Below are 25,052 nucleotides of genomic sequence, written 5' to 3' on the forward strand. Positions count from 1 at the left end.
TATTTTTATTAGGAGTTGCAAAATGGTCACTTTTCATTCTATTACTCCACCTCCATTTATTAACAGGAACTCTGTAAACCAGAACTTTCCCTTGTCAATTATGTAGTTTACACTGAAATATTGTAGAAGAAGAAACTGAGGCTCTGAGAGAAGTCATTTGCCCCAACTTGTAGGTGGTTGCATCTGGTGGGAATCCTGCTCAGGGACTTCAAAGGTGAAGCTGGATTATGTTATTAGAGGACTCTGCCCAAAAGTCCCTACCACTTGGACGCCTTCCCTGACCCTCTTGGCCTTGGCCAAACCATTTGTTGCTTCCTCTGGGCTCCTGTAGTTCTAGGCACTCACCTCCCAGCAGTGCAACAGAATGAAGCCTCCAGGTCACCCCATCGCATAGCGCAGGCACGTGGAGGAGCCAAGAGCTCCTCAGGGCTGAGGCCGGGTCTTCCAGAGGCCTCAGGACATGTTTGTTCGAAAGATGGTTCCAGCATGCCCCCTCAGGGCAGAGGTTTAACACTGGGTCAGTTAAGAAAATAATGGGGACCTGCCAGAGCAGCTGGAATTCTGAGCCTCAACCTGTTTATCACCCCCCACGGGTGTGTGGACTGTATTAAAAATGGGGAGACATGGAGCCCTTCCCCAGGGGAGCAAAGGAGCTGTGCCAGGCCAGCTCCCCGCTTGTTCATAGGACCTGGGCAGGCAAGAGCTCCTCCCCAGTGGGTGTCTGTACTGAGTGTGAAAGGGTCAGACCCCTATCTCCATCCCCTCACCCCAGTACACACCGAACAGCTTGCAGGCCTGGCGATGTGCCCAGCAGATCCTGACTTAGTACGTCCGAGAGCCTCTGTGCGCCTCCTTCAGGGAGGCACCCACACCTGTCTCTCTTGGGCATCAGAGACCATGTGTCTGTGAGTCAGAATATTGCTCTAAGTGTTTTGGGGGGAGAAATATGAAAACCCTCATCATTTCGTGTCACCCGGGGAGGCTGTAAAACCAAGTTCTACATCGTTTCCCTCAACTCTAAGATGTGGATAACGTTATTCACCTCAAAGTTGCTGTGAGAGAACAATAAGGCAAGGTTTGGGGAAATGGTCTGTATACCCCAAGGGCTACCTGAGAGTGAAGCAAGTGGTTTTACATCCCAGGGCCCAGTGCAGAAACATGGCCAGCATGGGTTGCCTGCAGAAGCACGCCCTGCCCGTGTGCCTTCTCACCCCTTCCTGCTAGAGGAGTCTGAGGCAGTGGCAGGAAAAGCGTGGCCCCGGCCTGTGAGGAGGCCCCAAGTGGGAGGGCAGCTCATCCATATCCCCCCACTTGGAGGGAGATGGGGAGACAGTGTGTTCATAGGACCTGGGTTTGAGTCCTGGCTCTGATTTGGGGAAAAGTTACCCACGCTCTTGGGTGAATTTCTTCTTGTGAGCTAAATGGCCCACATACAGAATGTGAGAGCCCTGTGATGGTGAGGGCTGCTTGTGTTGCCAGGGACACTTGAGTGTGAGTGAGCAAAGCCCCAGGAAGAAGCTGGGTCTGGAGCCTTACACAGATCCCACAGCCAGGGCAGGAGCCAGGCTGCAGTGGGTGCCCTTCTGGCAGAGAGTCTATGCAGGGGGCTTTTCAGCACTGTCTTTATTTATTTATTTTTTTAACACCTCCTTTAATAAAAAACAAACAAACAAAAAAAACCAGTCTGTGACACACCCCTGCCCCTCGACTGGAAGGTGGAGATTTGAGAATATTTGTACTTCCTCTGGCCTGTGTTTATTCATTTAATTTGGAATGATAGACAAAGATGATGATTTACAATCTAAATCTTCTTTTTTAAGAAATATTTCTGGCACTGGTTTTCCATTTTGCAACCATACTTACAGGAGTTATTATTAGACTTGTCACTGTGTCTCTTTTTCAAAGTTTGCCACCAGTCTTTATATAGACACCTCCATTTTCGAGTTTCTTTATATAGGTGTCTTCTCCATTTTTGAGTTTTTAATCTAGATTTACCTCATGGTCTGTGTGTTAGAGATCATTTATATTTAGGAAAATAGAAATGTATAGGGCTCTCTCTCCTACGGTACAAACTTATAGCTAAGAGCTGACTTGGCCTAGATGGTGGCAGAGGATGCTGGAGATGTTGGGGAGGAGCTGGGGCGACATTGGGGAGCCTCTTGGTCATAGGGTCAGGGGGAAACCCACCCATTGGTGTCAGTATATTCTGGCTTGAATCGCAGCTTGCAGACTTGGAAGGGACTGTAAGAGTCATCTGGGCTGACCTTGGGGTTCAGGCCGAGATGGTTAGGGTTTCAGATTTGGCCATTTTTCAGGTTCAGCAGCAGAGGCCCTCTGGGGCCCAGGGAACACGTGCCAGGACACAGGGCCTGTTGGTGATGGAGCTGGCCAGGCTCTTTCCAGTGTCATGCTTGGCACTTCGCATCTTTTAAAACTGTTTCCTCGTTTCATCAGCTCAGGTTGCATTTGTGATTTGGGCAGTTATTCTTCTGGGTCATCTGCCGTGTGGTGTTGACTAGCCTGTCAACAGGGAACAGCACTGAAAGGGACATCATGGGGCTTGCACACTGTGGGGCTTGTGTGCCTGTGGGTAGTGGGAGCGGCCAGCCCTCCTGTCTTAGTCCTTTTGAGCTGCTATAATAAAATACCATAATGGTTCATTTCTCACAGTTCTGGAGGCTAGGAAATCCAAGATCAAGGCGTGGGCAGATTCAGTGTCTGGTGAGGGCTGCTTCCTGGTTCATTGCACCTCCTTCTGCATCCTCACATGGTGGCAGAGGCACAGCAGCTCTCTCAGGCTTCTTTTATAAAGTCACTAATTCCATTCATGAGGGCTCCACCCTCATGACCTAGTCACCTTCCAAAGACCCCACCTCCTAACACCATCACACTGGGGATTAGGTTTCAGCATCTGAATTTTGGGGGACAACCATTCAGACCGTAGCACCTCCCAAGAGCACATCCCAGGTGACTGTGGTGGAATGGCTTTGCCCTTTCACAGCACTTCCGGCTGGCTGGGCATTGGCCCCTGTTTGTAAACTTCCAAGGAGAACCCTAACAACGGCAGCCCTTTGGGTGGTGTCTGGGTTACTTTTCTTTTTTTTTTTTTTTTTTTTCTGGGTTACTTTTCAACATGAAATCATTTATTTGTTCCCAGGGATACTGAAGTCACCACTAGGAAGCTCCGGGCTGGCATGATAGCCCACCTGGGACCCGAGTTACCTTCCTAGAAATGCATTTCTTCCACAGAAATGCCTTCCTGAGTCCTACACCCCAGCTTTACCCCCTGCCCCCCCCAGATGTCCCTTTATGCCAGTTTCCTCAACTCGTTATGTTGTTCTTTGCTTCTCTGTGAGGTACCTCAAATTCTTTTTGAAATAAGGGGTGAAAATCAACAGGTAATAAAGTTAAGCGTTATAAATGGCTTGGGCGCTGGGCTCAGTGCTGAGGATTCAGAGACAGAAATGGGGTTTTGCTCCAAAGAAGAGGTGGGAGGATAAGCGTGAGCAGATGACAGAGCACTAAGGGCGCAGGAAATGGATGGAAGCATTTGACGGAGAAGGCATGTGGGGCAGGCTCTTAGGAAGGGCGGTACATGCACCCAGTTAAAAAGGATAAGTGGTTTGAAGGAGCACAAATTGGGGAAGAGCTTTAAAGTCTCCAAAATAGCACAGTTGGATGGTGAGGAATGGGTGTCAGCCATTAGGGGAATTGGGGAGAGATGGCAAAGGAAATGCAAACCCTTTGAGGAGACGACCTTAGCAATCAAGTGCCATTGCTAGACTGGAGTGTGAAGATGTCCATATCCAGCAGGTACCTCTGCCTGTGTGTCCCCACCACTGTTCCAAGTGCTGCCGATGCAGTAGTGAACAGAATAGTCTTATCCTCAGGGACTTTGCCTTCCGGTAGGGGCTTGGGTGCAGGTTAACCAATATATGAGTAAATGTAGTTAGTCAGAGGGAGTCAGGTATCATGAGTGCTCCAGAGAAAAGCAAAGCAAAGGGGTCAGGAGTGCTTGGGCGAGGAATGGGAGGTTGAGGTAGAGACCTAAAGGACATGTGGGGGTGAGCTACACGGCTGGGCAGACAGCCAGTGGAAAGGCCCTGTGGAGGGAGCAGGTTTGGTGCATTCCAGGATCAGCAAAGAGGCCAGTGTGACTGGAGTGAGTGATCAAGATGGGAATTGTAGGAGCTGAGATGACATCAGAGAGTACTGGAGGTCCCATCAGCTTTTATTCTGTCTGGCTAAGGTCTTAGAAGGCTCATAAGACTGTTCTGTGGGGATTGGACAACCAGGACAAGGGCAGAAGCAGAGAAACTGGTCAGGAGCCTGTTCCATCCATCCAGGGGAGAGACAATGGTGGCTGGGACCAGTGTCATAGCTGGGGCTGGGGCGAGATGTGATCAGAGGGTGGACGTGGAGACTTGGAAGATTCTTTCCAGTACTGCCTCTCCCCTGAGAGGAGGCTAATGGTGTGATTTCTTCTCTTTAGGCTAGCTCATCTCTTACTCCAAGGGTTTCTCTCAGGGGGTCTGCTGCTGTCAGGCACCATGACAGTGAGAGGGGCTGCGCTGGCCCCAGATCCAGCGTTGCCCACGACCACAGCAGCTTCGCCCAGCATCTCCACGATCCCTGAGGGCAGCCCCACTGCTATGGAGCAGCCTGTGTTCCTGATGACAACTGCTGCTCAAGCCATTTCCGGCTTCTTTGTGTGGACGGCCCTGCTCATCACCTGCCACCAGGTACTCAGACCCATAGGGGACCCTCTATAAAGTCCTGAGGAGTTTCCAGTCCAACAAAGTATTAGGCTGCAATAAGAAATCAACCCCAAATTCTCAGAGACTTCACCCACTAGAAGTTGATTTCTTGCTTGCATCTCTGCTCAGGCCATTGCAGGTCAGGTTCTGTCTAGTGGCTCCAGCATCTTGCAACTTGAGGGTATCATGCATATGACAGCTGGAGGTGGGAGCTGAGGAAAGCACTATGGATATTTAACCACCTCAATCCAGAGATGACACCTGTCGCTTCTGCTCACGTTCCATTGGCCAGAACTAGTATCATGTCCAGCCTGAGCTGTAGGGAGCCTAGGAACGATGGGACCAGGCCAATGGCAGGGACTCCTTTGCAGATGAGAAAATTAGAGCCTGAGAGGGACGGGGGAGAGGAGCTAGCCTGGTCACATGTAAGTTGGTGGCAGAGCTGGGCTAGAAGTCAAGTCTTTTCATCCCCTATACTTGCGGCCCCAGAGGAGACTGATCTGGCTGGGACAGGCCTTGGTGGCCTGAGAGGAGGTTTGAAGGTTGCCCAGTGAAGAGGTGTGAGTCTGTTCGAATTTCCCAGTTAGCCCCTCGCCAGCTGCCCTGGGTCCCCATCCCTTTTAGAACCCGTTTACCTCCAAGGCAGTTGGCTCATAGCAGATGGGGAATATTTTGTTCTTTTCCTCCCCAACCCAGGGAGCAGCTGGGCTAAGTGTGATGTCGTAAGAACTGGGACGAGACACTTGGGGGCTGCTGGGACTGAGGACCATGGCTAGAGCAATTCTTGGCATTTCTGTGTAGCTTTTAATTTTTCCCTGCTTTCTAAGTTGCATTTCATTCTCCTAACTTCCCTGGGAAGCGGAGGCGCTGCCTCTGGTTAACAGATGGGAGAATGAGGCACAGTGTGAGGATGTTGCTGTGGCCACTCATCCAGGAAGCACGTCACATTCCATAGAAGTGATGCCCCATCCTTTCCGCCCTCAACACCATAAGCTGAGGGACAGGGCAGGGTGACCAGACAGCTGCGGTTTAGCTCAGTGCTGCTGCTGTAAACCCCAGAGGCCAGGCTTTTAGGAAGGCAGAGAGGGAACAAGACACCCACACTGATTGAAGTTCCAAGCTGCATGAGAATCCCTAGGGAGCTTGTTAAAATTGTGGATTCCCTGTCTTTGCCCTTGACAACCCTGTGGTCTCAGGTGTGGTTTCACAGTCACCTGTATCTGCAAGGCTGGCTTTTGGGCACCCACGTTCACTCTGCAAGCATTGTGTGTCCCCTTTGGTGTGGTTCTCAAAACAGCCCATGATGGGAGTTTTACCACCAGCATTTTACAGAGGAGGAGTCAGGCTCGGGGTGAGTAACTCGCATCAGGTCATAGAGCGATAAGTGGCAAAGCTAGAGTCAAAACACGCTCCCGTGTGGAGCAGAGGAAGAGTGGGGACGGCAGGCTCCCGCTGACCTCGCGCTCTGTCTGCAGATCTACATGCACCTGCGCTGCTACAGCCGCCCCAACGAGCAGCGCTACATTGTGCGTATCCTCTTCATCGTGCCCATCTACGCCTTCGACTCCTGGCTCAGCCTGCTCTTCTTCACCAACGACCAGTACTACGTGTACTTTGGCACTGTCCGTGACTGCTACGAGGGTGAGCTCAGGGTGGGCACAGGGAGGGCTGTGGAGTTGTGGGCCAACGGGGACCGAGGGGGCCACACGCCCACCCTCCTGCCAGGTGTCTGGGACCAGAAGCCCCTCTCGCCGAGCTCCTCTCTGTAGGGCCTCTGAGCCTCACAAAGACTGGTCTTGACCCACCCCTCGCTTCTTTACCCACTTCAGGGCTTCTGTCCCACATTGACAGGTAACGACACGTATAGCCAGAGTCTCACCTTGTAGGTACCTAGAAACAGAGACCCTCCACCTGGGTCTCATTTCACAGTCCTGGCATCTTGGATTGGGGGGTGGGCAGCAAGTAAGTGGTTCATTTGCAGACGGAAATCCCAGGTAACCCCACGTGCAGATGGGTAGGGATTTATCTGACGAAGCAGGGCTGGGCCTCTGTTCTCATGTGTTAATTCTAAGGGCTTTGCCCTGTGAGGTGCTCTATTGTGCCACCCAGGGAGGGGATGTGCTTCCTTTCAAGGGCCTCAGTTCTGTGTGTGGAGTAGAAACATCACCCGCTCCTGTACTGAGCTCCACCCATGGGCTGGGCTCTGGGATGCCTGTACTGAGCTCCACCCATGGGCTGGGCTCTGGGATGCAAAGAGGAAAAGCTAGCTCTCACTCTCCCTCCCCTCTGGGAGCCTGTGGCCCCTAAACAGTCACCACAAGGAGACGAGGAAGCTGCTATCACGGGGAGAGAGGTTGTGGGGGAGCTGTGTTGGGTGCCGGCCCGGGCTGGAGGAGAGGTCAGCAGCTGGAGAGAGGATTGCACCGAGAGGGGAGGACAGGGACATGTGCAGCCCTGCAGGCCACACAGAGGAGTTTAGATTTTCTTTGCTACTATTAATGCACAAAAATTGGATGAGCTTGAAATTTCAGGTTAGAAAAATCTCCACGAGGAAAGAGAGGCCAGAGGCCCTAAGACAGGTCACAGGCCTCGAACAGGCCAGTAGGGGTGGGCTGGGGGTCCTTGAACTCAAGATCCCCACTTTGATGCCCACCCTCTTCTCAGTGCTGTGTGGTTTCCTGTCTCCTCCCTATGCCTGCACTGCTGGTTTTGGGTAAAGTGACCAGACGTGTCGGCTTCTCTCACCTGGAGGGCTTTTCCCCTGGGCCTGGGCCCCACGGATGCTGGGGTGCAGCATGCTCAGTCCCCAAGCAGCTGGAGCCTCTCTTACTGCCCCACTTTGAACCTTGTGCGTCTCTGAGGACTTGCAGGGCACAGGAAATGGAGGCACCTAATAGGAGTCCATTGTGCCGCCCCCAGCCTTTGGCGCCTACCCCTCGCCCTCCACTGCAGCCACGTTGGCCTCCTTTCTGCTGGAGCACAGCAGGCACTTTCCAGCCTCGGGGACTTGGCATGTGCCGTTCCCCACTTGTCTGGAAAGCTCTTCCCCCCGCTCTGCACAGCCAGCTTTCTTTTCATCCTTTAGTCTGTTCTCCAGCGCCGCCTCCTCAGGGAGCTCTTCCCTGCTGCCATTGCTCCCAGCACCCTGTCCTTGTCCTCCACCGCTGGACCATGGTTTGTGGTTACCTTGTTCACTTTGTGTATTCCTGAGTAGACCGTTAGCCATGAAAGAGCAGGATCAGGCAGGTAGCCCATGCCTAGACAGCCAGGCACATGGGAAGTGTTTACTCCATAGTTTTTGAACGAATAAGGAACCTTATTAAATGCCTGCTGTATGCCCTGCATTCTTCCAAGTGGGGTCTCATTGAATTCCCAGGCGCCCTCCTCCCAAGCTGGTGTTCCCATCCTGCTCTTCCAGGTGAGGATACTGAGGCCAGGTGGGGGCGCTATCAGGGTTTAACTGGGACTCTAGTGTCTGATGTTCCTGGAAGCAGCATTGTCCCCAGGGAAGCCTCTGGGTTTCTGGGGAGCCGTAAAGGCTGGGATTGGGGAGGGGTGGGGCTGAGAATCCTTTTCCATTTAGCTGCCAGCCTCGCATGGGAGCATCTTCTGCCCACCTGGTTCCTTCAGAAGCAAAAGGCTGTTGGTGGCCTCTCCTGTGTGGTCGAGGGGCAAGTGTGGTAATGTTGGCTAGGCCCTGAAGACCGTGGCGCATGGAATAAGTGGGGGAGCACAGCCAGGGAGCAGCAGCAGATGGCTGGCAGGCACCCCCACTCCAGAAGCCTCTTTGTTCAGGCCCTGCCTGTCCCGACCTGCCTCCCAGCCTGGGTAAAGGTCTTCGCAGGAAGTCTGCCGTCCTGTGAAGCACATCTCCTAGCAACACTATTATCCGCCCAGCCTGGCCTCTCCAAGGGAGTTTACAAACAGCACAGCAGCTGCTGTGAAGTTCAGGCTGCCCCAGAGTTCACCAGCGCCACGTCCGAGCCAGCGGGCCTGGCCCTGCCTTGCCCCTTCCTGCTCCTCCACTCTGGGGCTCTGTCAGGAAGAGATGTGCAACTGCCCCTGCAGAGTCAGTGATGGGGGTGTCCCTTAAAATTCACATACAGCCCCCATTCGCTCACCCTCCCATCCTTCCTCCTCAGTGCCCCAAGACCCAAGGAGGGGCCAGGAAGGGAACGGGAGTAGACTGGGCCAGAGAGCTCTTATTTCACATCCAGCCAGCCCACACCGAGGGCCAGCTCACAGCCAGACATAGCACAGACATTTCTTTTTTCCTTTTTTTTAAAAAATAAAATTCTGCTTTTTTTTTTTTAATAAAAAAAAAAAACAGGGCTGTCTGGTTAACTCAGTTGGTTAGAACACAGCCTTATAACACCAAAGTTACAGGTTTGGATCCCTGTACTGGCCAACCACCAAATAAATAAAAAACACTAAAATTTTACTTTTTTAAATTAAAGTAATATGTGCATGTATTTAGTTGAAATGCACAACTACTTGACTCCTCACTCTCAAGTTTCCTGCATTTTCAACTCTTTCAACTGTTTCTTTCAAGAATAACCTAAAAATATGTTTATACTATTGTTTCTTGAGGTTTCTGTTTTATGTGGCTTTCCATAGTGGCTTCCTACTGTAGAAGGTTTTGATGTAGGTGTCTTACCCCAGACCCCTCAACACTATGCACACTTTCCTTTTTTTCTTTTCAACAAGACTGTATCACAGTTTTGTCTGCGTCTGCAGTCAGTGTTTGTATCAGTAAGTGTCCGTAACTGTTGTTCAAAGCTGAGGCTTATAGTGCCCCAAGGCTACTACACTTCCTTTTCTTGTGTAACTTTTTGTTTTTGCTACGGCTACTACTAGTCTTGCTTTTTAGTTTGCTCAGTTCTCCGTGTGCAGTCGGCCCTGTGTACCGGTGCATGTGGAGCCCATGGACACAGAAGGCCAACTGTAAGGGACTTGAGCATCGCGGATTTTGGTATCTGTAGAGGTCCTGTAGCTAATCTCCCGAGGATACCAAGGGACAACTGTACCAGTTGTTAATTTATTCCGAAATGCTTTCATTGAATTTGAAAAAGCAACCCAGCTCTCAGTCGGACTGTCAGTGACTGTCAGCTCTGGCATTTTTCCTTGGCGACATTTCTCCTGGAGCCCTTCTCTGCTTGTTGCGGGCTGGACTGCACGCTTTCCCTGGCCTCTGCTGCTCCACCATTGCCCTGGCTCTTTCATTCACCAACATCCTGGGAGTTCTGTTTGCTTCTCCTATGCCAAGTCCCCTGTTCCCTAGAAGCTATTTCTTCCTCGTTCGTGGTTTTTTTTTTCTCTGGTTGGTGGCAGTACATCTTCCAGGAGTTTCCTGAGATAGAGGGTACATGGGAGTTCAGTGTTTTGAAATCTGAAAATATCTTTATTGTCCTATTTGACTGGTGTTTGATGAGAGTCCAATTCTAAGATGAAAATCATTTTCTCTCTGAAATTTGAAGGCGTGTTTTCACTGTCTTTTAGCTCCTCCTGTTGTCTTTCGTAAAGTCTGCTGGATTCTGCTCCTTCATGCCTGTATGTGTGACCTAGTTGCATCTTTTTTTTTTTTTTTTGGCAGCTGCCCGGTACAGGGATATTCTCAGCCTTGGTTTTATCAGCACCGCGCTCTAACCAACTGAACTAGCCGGCCAGCCCTCCCTGCTGACCTTTTTTTTTTTTTTCTTGTTCGTAGGGTCTTGTCTTATCCCCAGTGTTCTGAAATCTGACAGTAGGTGGTTGTGCTGGGTAACCTGGTGGCCTCTTCAGTGTGGAAACTCCTGTCCTAAGCTTTTGGGACATTTACCCTGTTTCTTTGATAATTTCTTCCCCTCTGCTTTTCTTTATTCTCCTTTTCTGGAATTCCTGTTAGTGGGATGTTGCACTTCGGGAGTGAGCCTTGAATTTTCTAGCTCTTTTTTATTCTGCTTTCCGTAATTTTTTTTTTTTAATCGTAACCTTTGAGCTTTTCTATTGAAAGTTTTATTTCCTCTTGTAAAATGTCAATAGCTCTTCTCTGTACTTTTTACTATGGACCCTCATTCTTGGTATGGGATAGAGTATTCCTGTTCTCTCTCTGGGGATGTTAATTACAGTTTTCTTCTGTGCCTACATTATCTCTGTCTCCTGAGTTCCTTTCATCTGCTTGTTTGCTTTGATCTTTGACCTTGTGTTAGATGCTCTCCTCAGATATCTAGTGTCCTTGGCTATTTTTTATAGCTTAAAAATATAAAATGTTTTATGTTTTTTGAGGGGCTTAAATTGCTGTGCCTCCCAGTTGTGTGACAGAGTGTGGGGCATCTCCTCTGCCATTTTTAAGCAGCAGTGGGGGCAGATACCAAACGATGGTTTTTTGATTTGGGGCCTGTTTCTCTAGAGAACAGTTTTCTCATCTCCTTCCTGGAAGAAAAAACTGGACAGGCTGAGTCCTGGATGTAGAGTAGGAGAAGGGACCCACAGGGACATCTCCCCTTCATATGCAGACTTAGTTTCTGTCTTTCCTGCAAGTCTCCTCAACACTGCCCTCAGCTGGGCCAGGTTCTGAGGACAGAGGTGTCTCACCTCCTGAAAGTGATAATCCGCTGGCTCCACGGGGAGACTTGTAGCCAGTTTTTCCATTTGCACTGTCACCCCCAACCATCAGAGCCACCTGGCATGTCGCATGCTTAGATTTCCTGGGACTCTCACTGCCTGCCGTCCCCCACCCCCGGCCCCAGGTCAGGGACCACACCGCATCGTCCAGAGCTTTTGTTGGTGTCTCTTGTCTGTTGCTTCCATTGCCGTTGTCCTTATCCTTGAAGGTTTGCACCTCCTGCCCAATTTGTTCTCATTTCAGTGACATCTTGGGGGTGAGGGGAGGGAGGGGAGAGAATGGAGATAAATGTGGGTTCAACCTGTGAACCGCAGATTGGTGGTAGAGTTGCCATTCTCCAAGGAGAGGGCTGAGGCTGAGAAAAGTAAAGTGGCTTGTCCAGGGACCCACTGCTTGTGTGCTGCACTGTCTGGTGAGGGCTGCAATTCTCACAGTGCTGGGATGCATCACCAGCGGGAGTACGGACAGACAGACCAAGGAGAAGTAGGAGCCAGCCCCTACATGCATCAGTGCTTGATTGTAGTTGGGGATGGAAGGTAAACCATAGATACTCTGAGACAGCCCCAGGGAACTCTGTGCTCAGAGGGGCCCTGGGGTTTCAAAGGCGGGAGACATGGCTTCCAGGGTTGCTTTATGCATCGGTTTTGTTAAGAATGTTTGTGTGGCTCCTCAGTGCTGCCGCATGTTTGTCATCACCGTTAGCTTGTTCTCACCTCCCAGTTACCTGGTGGAGTATATATAATCATCCCCATTTTACAAAAAAAGTTCAAGTGGGCTACAGAACTTGCCCAAGATGATCCAGGTAGAAATGGCCAGAACCCAGATTCAGCTGGGTCTCTGATTCCCTGGTCTTGCTCTGTGCCAGGCGTGGTGAAGGAGAGGATGGGACAGGCTTCTTCCCTGGAAAAGTGTGGGCTCTTGTTAGGGAAAGAGATTTTGCATGCATGAAAGAAACAATGAGAGAATGGTGCTTCATTCATCCTGTGTCAGATTTTGGACAAACTCAGCTTCCCAGCATGTGGCCCAAAGTGAACTGTGCTCCCAGGTAGAGAGAGTCCAGGCAGAAGAACACAACTGAGGGCCACAAAGAGCCAAAGGCCAGTTTGCTGCTAGAGGACTCACAGGCTGAGAGTGGCACTGGCTGGCCATGGCTCTGGCAGATAGAGCCAAGAATAACAGGAGCTCAGTCAATCTATGTAAAGAAAGACATTCAGAAGAAGCCAATAGAAGAGAAAGATGAGAAACCGCATCTGAGATGGCAAGAATCAGGAATAAGCAGGATCCACAAAGGACAGAAAGGTCATGAGGGAGAAGAGAGTTGCCATTTGGAGCAGCTCAGAGCCCGAGGCCACCTGCATGGGCAGATCCCCTGCTACCATGATTGTAGCATGTGTACCTGTTCTTGTCCATGATGATCACCAGTCACTGAAAGAGGTGAAAGAATGTTCTGAGGCCCCTATTAACTGAGCAGAAGAGATTTCTGTCTAAAGTGGTCAAAATTAAGTTTTCCAGGTGCATGCAGTTATCTGAAATCTGGAGTGCCTCAAGTCTTTCTGGATAACCTGGTTTCTATGTAGCAAAGAGGGCTGGGCCACAAGGCCAGCATTAGGTGCTGAAGATGTGTGGCAGAGGTGGGCCTGGAGTGGCCTGTCATCGAGATCTTGTACACAGAGCATCGTGCACAGTAGGTGCTCTGCAAGTGTTTACTTTACACACAGATGGATGTGTCTGCCAAATGACCCTGGGAGTTGCTGGCAGAAACGGCTAAGGGCTCTTCTTTGCAGATCTGTCCCAAAGCCCTGGGGGGCCGCTCAGGGCTGTGCCATTGCAATTGTTGGCCCAAGGGGCATGGTTCTTGGTCCAAGGGGCATCAGCTGAGAGCCTTGTAGAGAGCTGTCACTTGGACTACAAGTTCCTGTCCAGGTAGCTCCATATTAGCAAAGCTGCCATGAGGAAAGCAAGCCCCAGTCTCGGGTTGCACAGTCCATCCTGGTCCTTCTCTCCTGACTGTGCATTTGTCTGTAGATTAGGATTTGGGATCTAGAATGGAAGAGAGAGTTCCAGGGACCTGATTGTCCAGAGCAGGAGAGAAACACCTTCCTTCCCTCACCCTGCTTGCTACACTCTGGGCTGGCAGGCATGGCCTACAGGCTCTTGGTCCCTATGTATCCCCAGGGCCTAGCACAGAGCCCAGCACATTAGCTGTGGTGGATATTTAGGGAGGCATAGAGTCATTTTGTGTCTCTAGGACCTCTCTAGGGGACCAGAACTGGAACCATAGTCAGAAGGGGGTTGGGCAACAAGCCTGCTGCAGAGAACCCCGCTCCTGAACTTGAGTTCAGCTTTTCTGCTCTTCCTGTGTCTAGGGCCACTGTATCTTCTGGGGTGTGTGTCGAGTTCTCCATTTAAACACCTTTGCTGGGATGTCGGGGTGCTGTCTTACGTGGCTCTGTAATTTCCTAGGAGGGGGATGGATTTTTCCAGGTGGTCAGCAGGTCCTGGTTTGGGCTGCTTGAGTCATATCTGAGGAGATTCTATTTCATCTCACTTCTCCGAGAGTTAGTGATTCCATTATTGACTCACTGATGATTCTTTAAAGGAAACCATCAGCAAATTGGTATTTTATAGACTGGCTGGCCTCAGAGCACCTTTAAAAGGTCAGGAATCTTAAACTGAGGGAAATGGATGAAATTTGATGATTCTGACTGGTTGGATGCAGAGCTGGATGCGGGCAGGCACTTGATCACGTGATTCAGGAGTGTGCTGGTGGGTGCTGGGACACAGGCAGGGTGGGAGCTCAGTGCCAGGACCTTCTCAGGAGCCGACTGCAGGGACCGCCTGCTTGGGAAGGGGATTCCGGATGGAGGGGGCTGAAGAGCCTTGGGCCCCTGTGGCTTCCTTCCCCTGAGGATTTTGTCTTTGGTGACTAGAAGCCTGGCCACTTTGGGGAAGGTGCAGCTTCCCCGCCTGTGCAAGGAGAGTTCCAGCAATGGGGCTGAGAGGAGGTTGTACCTGCCTGCCCCCCTTGCCAAGCCTGCTGTCAGGCAGCATCACCTGGGGTGGTGGCTCATGTTCGTCTACACATCCATCCATTCCTTCAGTGTTAACTGAACATATATAGGAGCCAGGCTCTCTGGTATTTGCTGGGGCAGGACTCAGTTTCTACCTGCAAGGCGTCTACAGTCTAGAAAAACAGTAGGCAACACATGTGGACTGCTGTGTGGGCTCTGCCTCCTCCAAGGCTATGCACACTCACTCCCCCCCACAGCAGCCCCCTCCTCCCGGAAGGAGTTATCCCTGGCATACAGATGAGGAAACCGAGGCCCAGAGCACTTAAGAAGCTAGCCTGAGGCCACAGCACCTAAGTGGTGGAGCCACAGTTTACACCCAGGTGTCTGGCTCTGGGGCCCATGACTCTTTACCTGACTCTGTGCTGCCTCTTGTACTGCAAAGATCAGACAGGTCGACAGAGACTGTGGTGTGTGAAGACAGGAGGTGACATCTCAGCTATGTTTGCCTCTGGGACTTAGCAGAAGGACCAGAATGTGCCACTGCATGGAAGTGTGAGTGAACATGGCCTGTTCTGGGAGCTTCAGTGCAGGTTTTGTATGTATTCCACTTACTATGGCTGAGTAAATCGTTTCTCCTGCTACTAAAACATACTAGGGTAAAACAGCCATTGATTTTGTTCATAGATACTGTAGGTCAGGAATTTGGATAGGGTGTGTTGGGGATAGCTTGTCCCTGCTCCGTGATGTCTGTGCCTCAACCAAGGAGTATGAAGGCTGGGTCAGGAATCATCTGAAGTCTTGGTGTCTGGCAGTTAATGCTGGCTGCTGAATGGGGGCCTCAGTCTCCCCCAGCGTGAGCCTCTCTGTGGGGTCTCTGCACATGGGCTAGCTTGTGCTTCCACACAGTGTGCTGGCTGGGTCTGAGGGCGAGCGTCTCGAACCCTTCTCTAACCACAGCATCAGATGTCATGAAATGTCACTTACGCTGTAGTCAGCCAGGTCCACCAGATGCAAAGGGAGGGAACAAGACCCCACCTCTCAGTGGAGGGGTGTCAGCATCACAGAGTGTGGCCATCTTGGGAAAATACCATCTGTCACTATATAGCTGGACCCAGCTTAGAATGGACACATCTATTGCACTTGGCCTCATGTTGTTTGGGACAAAGGTTATTAGCAGGCTGACAACAGATTTGGCTTGATGTCCACCCCAGCTTCCCCCACTCCAAAGTTCTTGTCATTGAAGAGTGATCTCAAGATAGTGGCAATTTCTGTCACTAGACATCCTGAGCTACCTCCCATCCGGGCAGGCCATGCACAGGTTCTCAAGCCCGCCAAGGGACATCTGGGCATGAGGAAGGCAGGCAGATGGGCAGTAATGGCCGTGACGGCCAACAGCCAGGGAGCGCCGCTGAGCACTGGCACTCCTCTGAGCACTTGGCATATTCACTTAAACCGCACAACCACCTGTCAAGGAGGGAACTCCTGTTATCCCCATTAATAGATGACGAAACTGAAGCCCAGCGAGTTTCACACAGCCAGCCAGTGACAGAGGCACACTGCAAACCCTATTCTGTGTGTGCATAAAGGGACAGTTGCAGCAAAGCGTGGTTAAGTGCTGTGGGTCATGTTTGTGCAGGATGCTACCTGGTGATGAACAGGTACAGAGCCTTTAATAGGTCAGAGCAGCCATGAGCAGCATAAAGTACCCAAACATATTCCTTTCCAACTTTTGCCTGAAACTGTGTCACCAGGGTTTTCTGTGCTCCATTGTAGGCAGTAAAACGTTTGAGGTGTGCCTCCCATGCACTGAGCTTCGTGCCTGCGTCTGAGGAAAGAGAGGGCCCCCTTCCAGGGGGTCATGGTCCTGAGACCAATTGGTTTTGATTCCTCAGGGTGGGGGGCACTGGGAAGTGTCTACAGATCATGTTCTGTAGGCGAGAAAGCACTGACCTCCATCATGGCCACCAGAGACTTCTGAGAGTGGGTGACATCGAGCTGGGTTTGAAGTGTCCTAGCAGAGTGGAAGGAAGGACACTCCAAGCAGTGGGATCCGGAGGTGCAAAGGTACAGAAGGGTGAAGGGAGTGGCGTTTGTGCTGCTGTGAAGCGACACAGGCATGGGCAGGGACCAAGTCACCCACTGAAGCCATGAGTGCCAGGCTGTGTGGCACCAGGGAGCCTCAAAGGCCTCCGTGCTGCAGGGGGAGGCAGGACTGGAGAGGAGGAGCCCTCTGGCTGCAGGGCCGCAGGGGCTCCCTTGACCTTTGCTGGCTACTTCGTCTGTTCCTGTGTCCTCGGCCCTGGCCCTTCATCCTGCACTCTCTCCTCCACGACACCCTCTGCTGCGCCCCTCCTGCTCCCACTCGCCACGCTCGCTCCCTTCCCTCCATCCTGGCACATCGTGCGTGTCCGCACCCTGCAGGCTCTGGCTTTCGTCTTGCTGACCCAGCAGAAATCCTCTGGCCAGGAGACCATCAGAGCATATTACTGTATTTACACACCAATGTTTTCAGCAGACTTCTCCTCTGCCATTGCTCACTGTTGCCAGCGTTGGGTCTTTATGGTGATGCGAGCAGCATCCTGATCCAGAACAAGCTACCTGAGCCTTGCGGGACACCTGCCCTGCATCCTGAGCGCCGCTCCAGAGTTTTGTCACAGCTGGTAGTGCTGCGTGTACACCAGGCACCACTGCGGGTTGTTGACTGGGTAGAGGCTCTGCTCCCTTGTTCTTGCTTAGAATTTCTCCTGAGATCCCTCTGGAGAATGTTTTGTTGTTGCCTTGTAAAATTGTGATCTGTAACAGACAAGTACATTAAACTAATAATTATAAAGCAATTAAAGACTGTTTCACCCCAGAACAGGCACACCAGCAGCTCTCCCAAGCCCTCCAGTGCCCACCCTGACCTTGGCTGCCTGCAGCTTCCCCACATGATCTTGAATTTGTGCTAATAACTTCCTTGCTTCCCTTTCTGGCATTACCACCAGGGTGGGTATGCATTGCTACACAGGACAATTTAGCTGTGCCTGATTTTGGACTCACAACTAGAACATTAACTGTGCATATTCCTTCACACAATTTCATGTCCCCGAGGCTCCTCCCATTGCTGCATGTATGTGGCTCTTTCCCTGTCATTGCAGTTTAAATCCCACCATCTGTTTGCCCAATCTACTGATCTGAGTGGTTTTCTCTGGACACTTTCACAGCCTTGGTCATCTATAATTTCCTGAGCCTGTGCTATGAATACCTTGGGGGAGAAAGTTCCATCATGTCGGAGATCAGAGGGAAGCCCATCGAGTGAGTATGGAGTCTCTCTGGAGCGCCCACACCACCCCGCTTCCTGGACCTGACGTTCTTCAAGCTGTCCTGGCGTCAGCTGGGCGTACAGACGATTTCTGCCTGTGACCTTGACCTCCTGGGCTTCTCCCACACTTCCAGAGCAAGGCCATTCATTTGAATTCTGGGAGGTCCTCTCTGGCTTGTTCTTCTCTCTCTTCCTGTGGGCCTTCATCCTTTCCTGTTTGTCTATTTCTCCCTCTGGCAGTTCTCAGTTCGGTGCTTTCCCAGTTGGTTTGTCACCCCAGGGCCAGGGCAACCCTGCTTCCCTCACAGCCCACTGCGTGTGCAGACGCTCTGCTGTGCCTCTCCCTGTACTTGGCCTCGGGCTGGGAGGCCACCCCAGATCTGTGCCCCCAGCTTGTCTGGATGTGAGGGAGGCAGCCTTCCCCAGTCCCACCTTTCCTGAATCCTGGCTCTCAACTCACAACGCCTTCTGTGCTTGTCTCTTCCAGGTCCAGCTGTATGTATGGCACATGCTGTCTCTGGGGCAAGACTTACTCCATCGGATTCCTGCGGTTCTGCAAGCAGGTGTGTGCCTCCTGCAGCTGCCCAGGCCAAGAGGGGTGGGTTGGGGACTGGGAGTCTGGGTCTGTGCCCTGGAGTAGCAAGTGCAGGGGCTGGGAGGACCCTACTGCAGGCTGCCCAGGGTGCCACCTGTGGAGTTCCTGTTTCCTACAAGCACCCTTGGCACTTACCCCCTAAGCCATTAGCAGGATGTGTTCAGAGGGGCAGCAACTAGTGTCCTGGGAGTATCTGGTGCACCTTTGTGCAGGAGGAACAGGTCCCAGACTCTTGCTCATTTTGACGACGTCTTGGTGTGTGTGAGAATCAGAGGAAGTGCATGGGGATTCTAGAATCTGAGTTTGAAAACTTCTCATCAGCTGTGGCTAGAGGGCAGGAGGGTTTCAGCATTAGACACAAGACAAAACAGGCCTGTGCAGTCTCTCCGGTCTCTTCCCTCATTTCCCAGTTGGCAGTCCAGCAGCTTCTGGTTTTCTTGGCCGCCCTCCTTGTGGCTTAGGGTAGCCTGGGTGGGGCTGTGTGGTGGTATCCTAAAGTGCATGGGGCTTGGGTGTCTGACCGTCAACGTTTGATTTCAAACTTCTCCTCTGACTGTGTAGCATCGGATAATTTAATTAACCTCTCTGAGCTGTAGTTTTCTCTTTTGTAAAATGGGTATAATGGTACTTTTCTCAAGGGATGGCTGTAAGGAACAGTGAGGTAATGGCTGTAAAGCATTCAACACAGCACTGGCACAGGGGTAGAATCTGATGGTGTCACACCAGTCTTCATGGCTTCGCCTTCGGCTCCTCTGAGGCTCCACAGGGCCTCTGCCAGCCCCTCCAGCATTGCCAGGAGTAGTTACAAGTGGAAATGAAACCCACAGCCGAGTCATGGTGGCCTATGGAGGGCCAGCCTGTCTGCTGCCTTTTGTGCAGGGGCCATGGCCACAGCGTGGGTGCACCCGCAAAGCATCCACCTGGATGCGCCAGGTCTCAGTTCTGCTTCCAGATCTTCCTTCCCTAGGGTGTTTCTAAATTCAGAATCTCACCACTGGAACTCTAGGGAAAGAGTTAAAAATGCCCTGGGTCAGGGTGGGGCACTTAGAGCCATTGTTTACCAGTTGGTTCAGCCACCCAGATTCCGGCCCAGCTGTGACTCACTGCCTTGTTCCACGATTATATTGTCTACAGTTTTGATCTCATGAGCACTAGGCCAGCCTCGCCCTGTTATAAATTATTCCCCAGCCCTGTGGGCTTGGATGTTCTGCTGTTGATCCTGGAGGTGGCAGGGAGAGGTAGTAAGAGGAAAGAACAAAAGAAACTTCTCCATCCCTTTCCCCTGGTGAGAGAGAGTGCCTTGCAGTCCCAGCAGCACTGAGATGGGCCTCAGGAATCCTTGGGATTAGGGCCCAGTGTCTGAATCTTCTGGACAGCTTGTTAAAAGTAGAGACTCCCAGATCAGCCATCCTTCACCGCCCCCAGGCTGACTGAGGAGGTCTAGAGTGGAGCTCCGGGACCTGGCGCTTGTTGACAGCTCACCCAGTGACTCCAATGCCCAACCTGGATCCAGGGCACGCTTGGGAGATGGCTCTAGGGCCTGCTGGCTTGGGCTGCATTGCCATTTCTGCCAATTCAGCTTCTCTGTGCCTTGGTTTCCTCATCTGTAGTGTGGGGATAATGATATTACCCACGTCACAGAGCTGTCGCGAGCACCAAGTGAGCTGACCCAGGGAAGCCCCAGCCTCTTGCCAGGCTCATAACATGCATTGGGCACAAACTGCCACTCTTCCCTTTTTTCCGGAGGGAGCTGGTCCCACTTCCTCTGGGTGGGGTGACTGGGCCAGGGAATTTCTGCGGGACTTCCTGACAGCAGCAGCACCACAGCACAGGCCGAGGCTCTCCTGCCAACCGGGACAGAAACTGAGGGTTCAGCAGGTCACTTGCTCGGCTCCAGGCATCACCCTGTCTGGAGTCACACTAGCTCAGCCTTGCTGATTGGATTGTAAATCACTCCCCACCTCCTCAAGAGAGGCTTTATTGCTGAGATTGATTTATTTTCAAGAGAGTGGTGATTCTGGTGATTTTATAGGCACCATGGATAGATACACCTTGAGTTTACCTGGGCCTCCATAGGGAGTTGTGAAAACCTGCCTAAGAAGTTCTTTCTGTGGCTGGAAGCTAGCAGCAGCCTTTGCTGAATGCACAGAGGTGGGAGACTGCCAGGGAGACCCTGTGTTGTCTTGCCCCTCTGTCCCCACAGCAGCGACCCTGTGATGTGGGGCTGGTTATGTCCATTTTACCAGTGAGGCTGCCACTGACCGGCCAAGTGGCTGCCTGCACCCCTGCAGCTGGTCGATGGCCAGACTGGATTTCAGACTCAGATTTCAAGACTCCAGGGCCCATGAGCTTCAGGCTGCTTCCTGCTTCCCACTTGGTGGCCCTGTAGGTCATCACCATCCCCAGTGAGATCCCAGCCTAGGCCCAGAGTGTGGGGTAAAAAACTAGCCCAGGTGTGGACGAGGAGCATGGACGAGGAGCGTGGATCAGGGCCCCAGCCTTGCCCCGAGCACCGAGGCCTTCAGGACCTGGCCCTGTCTGTCTCCCTGGCCATCTGTCTGCTGCTGCCCCTCCCTAGCACCCAACCCCTTGCATTTGTCCACTCTGTGCCTCTGGGCCTTTGTATGAGCAGCTCCCCCTGACGTTCCTGACGTGCCCTTCTCTGCCAGGCCTTCTCTGATGGTATCTCCTGCCTCCTGGTCCATCGTGCCCCCATCGTTGGTCCTTCCTCCCTCAGCGTCCTTTGTCTTCTCACGTGACTACATCGCATGTCATCTCCCACATATTTTGCCTCCCCTCCGGCTGCAGTCCCCTCAAGGGCAGGATAGGGGCCCGTCCCTCTGTCTCTAGCATCCAGTGCAGGCCCAGATGCTAGAGGAGGTGTTTTTCACACATTTTTTCTCCACCTCTCCTCCTTCCTGTCCCTGAACAGGCCACCCTGCAGTTCTGCGTGGTGAAGCCACTCATGGCAGTCACCACTGTCATCCTCCAGGCCTTTGGCAAGTACCGGGACGGAGACTTTGAGTAAGCAGCGGGTCCTCCCCTGGGGCATGTGGGGAGGATTGTTGGCACCCTGTGTCGGGGAGAGGGGTGGCCAGACTGGCCCCACAGTCGTGACCTTCCTGAGTGTCCTGGTTCTGGCACCTCACTGCACCTCTGAGCCTGAGCCTGGCAGTGGCCACCCTTGCCCTTGGCCCTGCTGCTGGCCCAGGAGTGAGCCCTCGACTCTGGTCGTGTTCACGTACAGGGTGTAGCACAGTGCCTGTGGGTGGGCTGTGAAGGGACAGTGATCACTCCCAAGGCAGGGAGTAAGAGGGTCAGAGCCCCGAGAGGCCGGCCTGGAGCGCCTGGGTGTAAAGCCCCTGCTGCGTCAATTGTCCCTGCACATTTCATTTGGGGGTTAGCAAAAGTGACCACGTGTCCCACCCTGTGCTTGCAAGCGCTAATGCACACAACCTGTGACCTGCACGACAGCCCCACCAGGGCAGGTGAGCACCCAGGTGAGAAGGGGATGTATGATGGCCAAACGAAAAGGGACAGAGCCAAGCCTGGTGTCACCCACTTTGATGGCAGTTGTCTGACCACCAGGCTGTGGCCCCAGCTCAGGCCTGGCTTCCATGCCAGTGTCTGGCCTCAGGAGTGTGGGTGCTGGAGCTGAGACAGACATGTGAGAGTGGGCAGGGTGGCAGGCTGTCCTGTCCTGCTGTCCTGGGGTGTACACCCTCACATGTGTTTGACATGTTGGTCAGCTGTCCTCTCCCTTCAGAGGCTTGAGCTATGGGGGCTTGCATCTGGGAGGGCGGAGGAAGGAGGACCCTGTCCCTCTGAGGGTCTGTCCCAGCAGAGTGTGCTCCTGTCCCATAGCGTCACCAGTGGCTACCTCTATGTCACCATCATCTACAATGTGTCAGTCAGCCTGGCCCTCTATGCCCTCTTCCTCTTCTACTTTGCCACCCGGGAGCTGCTCAGCCCCTACAGCCCCGTCCTCAAGTTCTTCATGGTCAAGTCCGTCATCTTTCTATCCTTCTGGCAAGGTGAGCCTCCTCCCAGCCGCTGTGAGGCCTGCCTGTGCCTCCCTATCCTCTGATCCTCATTCTCCGTCCCCTCCTCTCCATCACTGGTGCCTGAGGGGCACAGGCCATGAGGCTGTCATGGGCGATCCTGGCCTGGAGCTCACAGGGGCCTCAGTTCCCTGGGCTCTTGCTGGGGGGTGGGGGGGGGCAGAATCTAGGCCCTCAGGGGTCTTTCACAGGAGCCACAGGGAAGCTTCAGCAGGGCCACTTCATGGATGGCAGGATCCTGGGGACTCCCTATAGTTGGTAATGACTCAGTTTTGATGGCCGGCAAGACCCTGGGAGAATGGGGTTTCTGGAGGCTTTGGATTTGTGTCACAATCCCTGCCCTTCAGGAGCAACTATGGGCGTCTGGGTGGGGCTGCATGGAGGAGGGGGTCCGGGAAGGGTCCAGTGTGGGGCCAGATGCTCATGCTGCCCCACCCAGGCATGCTTCTGGCCATTCTGGAGAAGTGCGGGGCGATCCCCAAGATCCACTCGGCCCGCGTGTCCGTGGGCGAGGGCACCGTGGCTGCTGGCTACCAGGACTTCATCATCTGCGTGGAGATGTTCTTCGCAGCCCTAGCCCTGCGGCACGCCTTCACCTATAAGGTCTATGCTGACAAGAGGCTGGACGCGCAAGGTATGAGGCATGGTCCTGGGAAACCACCCCCGGGGGAGGAGCAGGAAGCTCTGAAGCATCCCAGGGCCTGCTCACCTCCTATCATACTACAGGTGTTGATGGGTCAGGTCGTGGGATTCCCAGTTTTACACGTGGAGAAGGGACACAGAGGTTGAGGCAGAGAGAGTGGTGGTGCAAGGAGGGACCCCCACTACTGCCACGAGCGCTACTGATTTAGTCCTGGAAGCTAAGCCCACCTGTCTCTTGCAGCAGGTCCAAGTGTGGAGACCCAGAGATGATATAGAAAGTCAGAGATGCTAATGAATAGACAAATTTCTAAGGGCACCTGACACCCAACACTGCATGATGATTCACTTTGTCCTATTATTCCTTCCTCTCTAAAGTTCCTTTAAAAAAAAAAAAAAAAACTAAAAAAAACCCTGATTACGTCTAAGAAATAAACTCAGATGTTAGTAGGTTTTAACAGCTTTCTTTTTACACCTGCTAATCTTTGTCCTTGTTAGAATAGTGGTTAGCAGCCCCAGTCGTACATAAAAATGCCCTGGAGAGCTTTTAAAGTGCCCATGTCCGGCCCCGCCCTCAGAGAGTCTGCCATAATTGGCAGGGTGTGCTTTAAGAGCTCCCTGGGCGATGTGCACGTGCTGCTGCCTGGAGAAGCAGGGACCAGGAGTGCTGCCTCTGGCTGCTGAGGGCAGAGGGAGGTCGTTCCAGGGGGACCAGCCAGGGGGACCAGGAAGAGGAGGCTGGGAATGCCCGAAACTGACCTACCCAGTGAGGAGGCGGGAAGGACTGGGGAGAGGGAAGCCTCCTGGTCTAACAGCTGCTGCCAGCTCTCTTCCTGAGTGGCTACAGGCAAGAAGCCCACTTCCCCCGGCCCTCCCAACAATGCCCACCATGGTCATTTGGCCAGTATGAGTGGTGTAGAGTGTGATCGCCTGGCCTGCAACAGGGCTCCTCAGGCGCAATCCCTCCTGCTCTTCCCCCGTTCCTTCCCTGACTGGGAAAAGGCCTTAAATGCCTGTGCTGGACTTTATTCTCCCGATGCACCTGCTGGCTGGGGGTGCTAGGTCACTGCTCAGTCTTTGATTGTACACCTGCTCTTGCCCGACCCTCTGCTGGCCAGGGCCTGCCAGCTGGTGCCCCGCCTGCTTCCTGCCAGGCCCCCAGTTGGAAGGATCTGGCAAACACCCACCCAGTGTTGAGGGTGATGTCCCTTCGACCTGGTTTGGCAGAGCCTGTGCCCATGGGAATGTCACCATTGGGCCTGGAGCCTGGGGCCACCCCAAGGAGCAGGCAAGGGCCAAGAACAATTTCTGCCCCCAGAGACACCCACCCCCAACAAGAAATAGTGTGGCCAGTAGTTGGCCCTGCCAAGGAAAGCTGCTAGCGCCTTGCCTGCCTCCCTGCTGGTGCAGGCCCGTTGCCCACCCTCTCACCGAGGAGCCAACCCCTTTCCCCACTCAGGTTAGGCTTGCAAAGCAGCTCTGTTGTTGATCTGTATAAGTAACTCCTTCCTCTGAGCCTCAGTTTCCTCCTCTGTGAAGTGTAAAGGGTGTGGTGTAGATGTAGTGCCAGCCAAGCCTGGTGAGAAGTGGGGTTGGGGTGGAACTCCCATCACCAGTCGGGATAGGATGCACCCTGTTTATAGGAGCGCCGTGGGAGGAGTCATCCCCAGGCAGACGGCTCCTCACCCCAGGGAGCAGCTGGGGCTGCCTGGATGCTTGCTGGGTCCTGGGGCTGGGGCAGGAAGGGTGTGTGCTGTGTTGTGCGGTGGGCCTTGGTGGTGGGCGTGTGTTGCTCACTCAGCTGTCTCTTGTCTTCTCTATTTCTGTTTTTTCTCCCCCCTGCTCCCTTTGTCCTGCTTTTGCCCCGGGTTTGGCCGCGGGCAGTGCCGACATACGGCCCTTACGGTAGGTCTCGCTCGCTCTCAGTCTGCACGTCTGTCCTGCACGTCAGTTCTGGTCACTGTCACTGGCATGCCTCTTTCCCTAGCTCCTCCTCTGTCCCCATCTCCTCCCCACAGGCACCCCTGGGTGGGAGAGCCCAGAGCACCTACCTGCTGAGGGCCGTCCTTCGTAGTGCTTGCCTG

At 52.9% G+C, this 25,052-nt stretch overlaps 1 protein-coding gene across 4 annotated transcripts in view; it reads left to right on the top strand.

Annotated features, from left to right (window-relative positions):
• Window positions 1-25,052, top strand: part of TMEM184B (transmembrane protein 184B) — a 47,189-nt gene that overhangs the window by 19,248 nt on the left and 2,889 nt on the right. For 2 of the 4 annotated variants that reach the window (XM_063075053.1, XM_063075054.1), the window contains exons 2-9: window positions 4,493-4,742; window positions 6,233-6,398; window positions 17,576-17,666; window positions 18,161-18,236; window positions 21,201-21,292; window positions 22,133-22,302; window positions 22,769-22,963; window positions 24,853-24,873. In XM_063075053.1, the coding sequence (XP_062931123.1) occupies window positions 4,551-4,742; window positions 6,233-6,398; window positions 17,576-17,666; window positions 18,161-18,236; window positions 21,201-21,292; window positions 22,133-22,302; window positions 22,769-22,963; window positions 24,853-24,873 (1,003 nt within the window). In that variant the 5' untranslated portion in view covers window positions 4,493-4,550. The remainder of the gene's footprint in view (window positions 1-4,492; window positions 4,743-6,232; window positions 6,399-17,575; window positions 17,667-18,160; window positions 18,237-21,200; window positions 21,293-22,132; window positions 22,303-22,768; window positions 22,964-24,852; window positions 24,874-25,052) is intronic. The other 2 variants (XM_063075051.1, XM_063075052.1) reach the window with 2 other exon arrangements.

Source organism: Cynocephalus volans, chromosome 12 (genome assembly GCF_027409185.1).
Source record: "Cynocephalus volans isolate mCynVol1 chromosome 12, mCynVol1.pri, whole genome shotgun sequence".
In the NCBI taxonomy this organism is placed as follows: domain Eukaryota; kingdom Metazoa; phylum Chordata; class Mammalia; order Dermoptera; family Cynocephalidae; genus Cynocephalus; species Cynocephalus volans.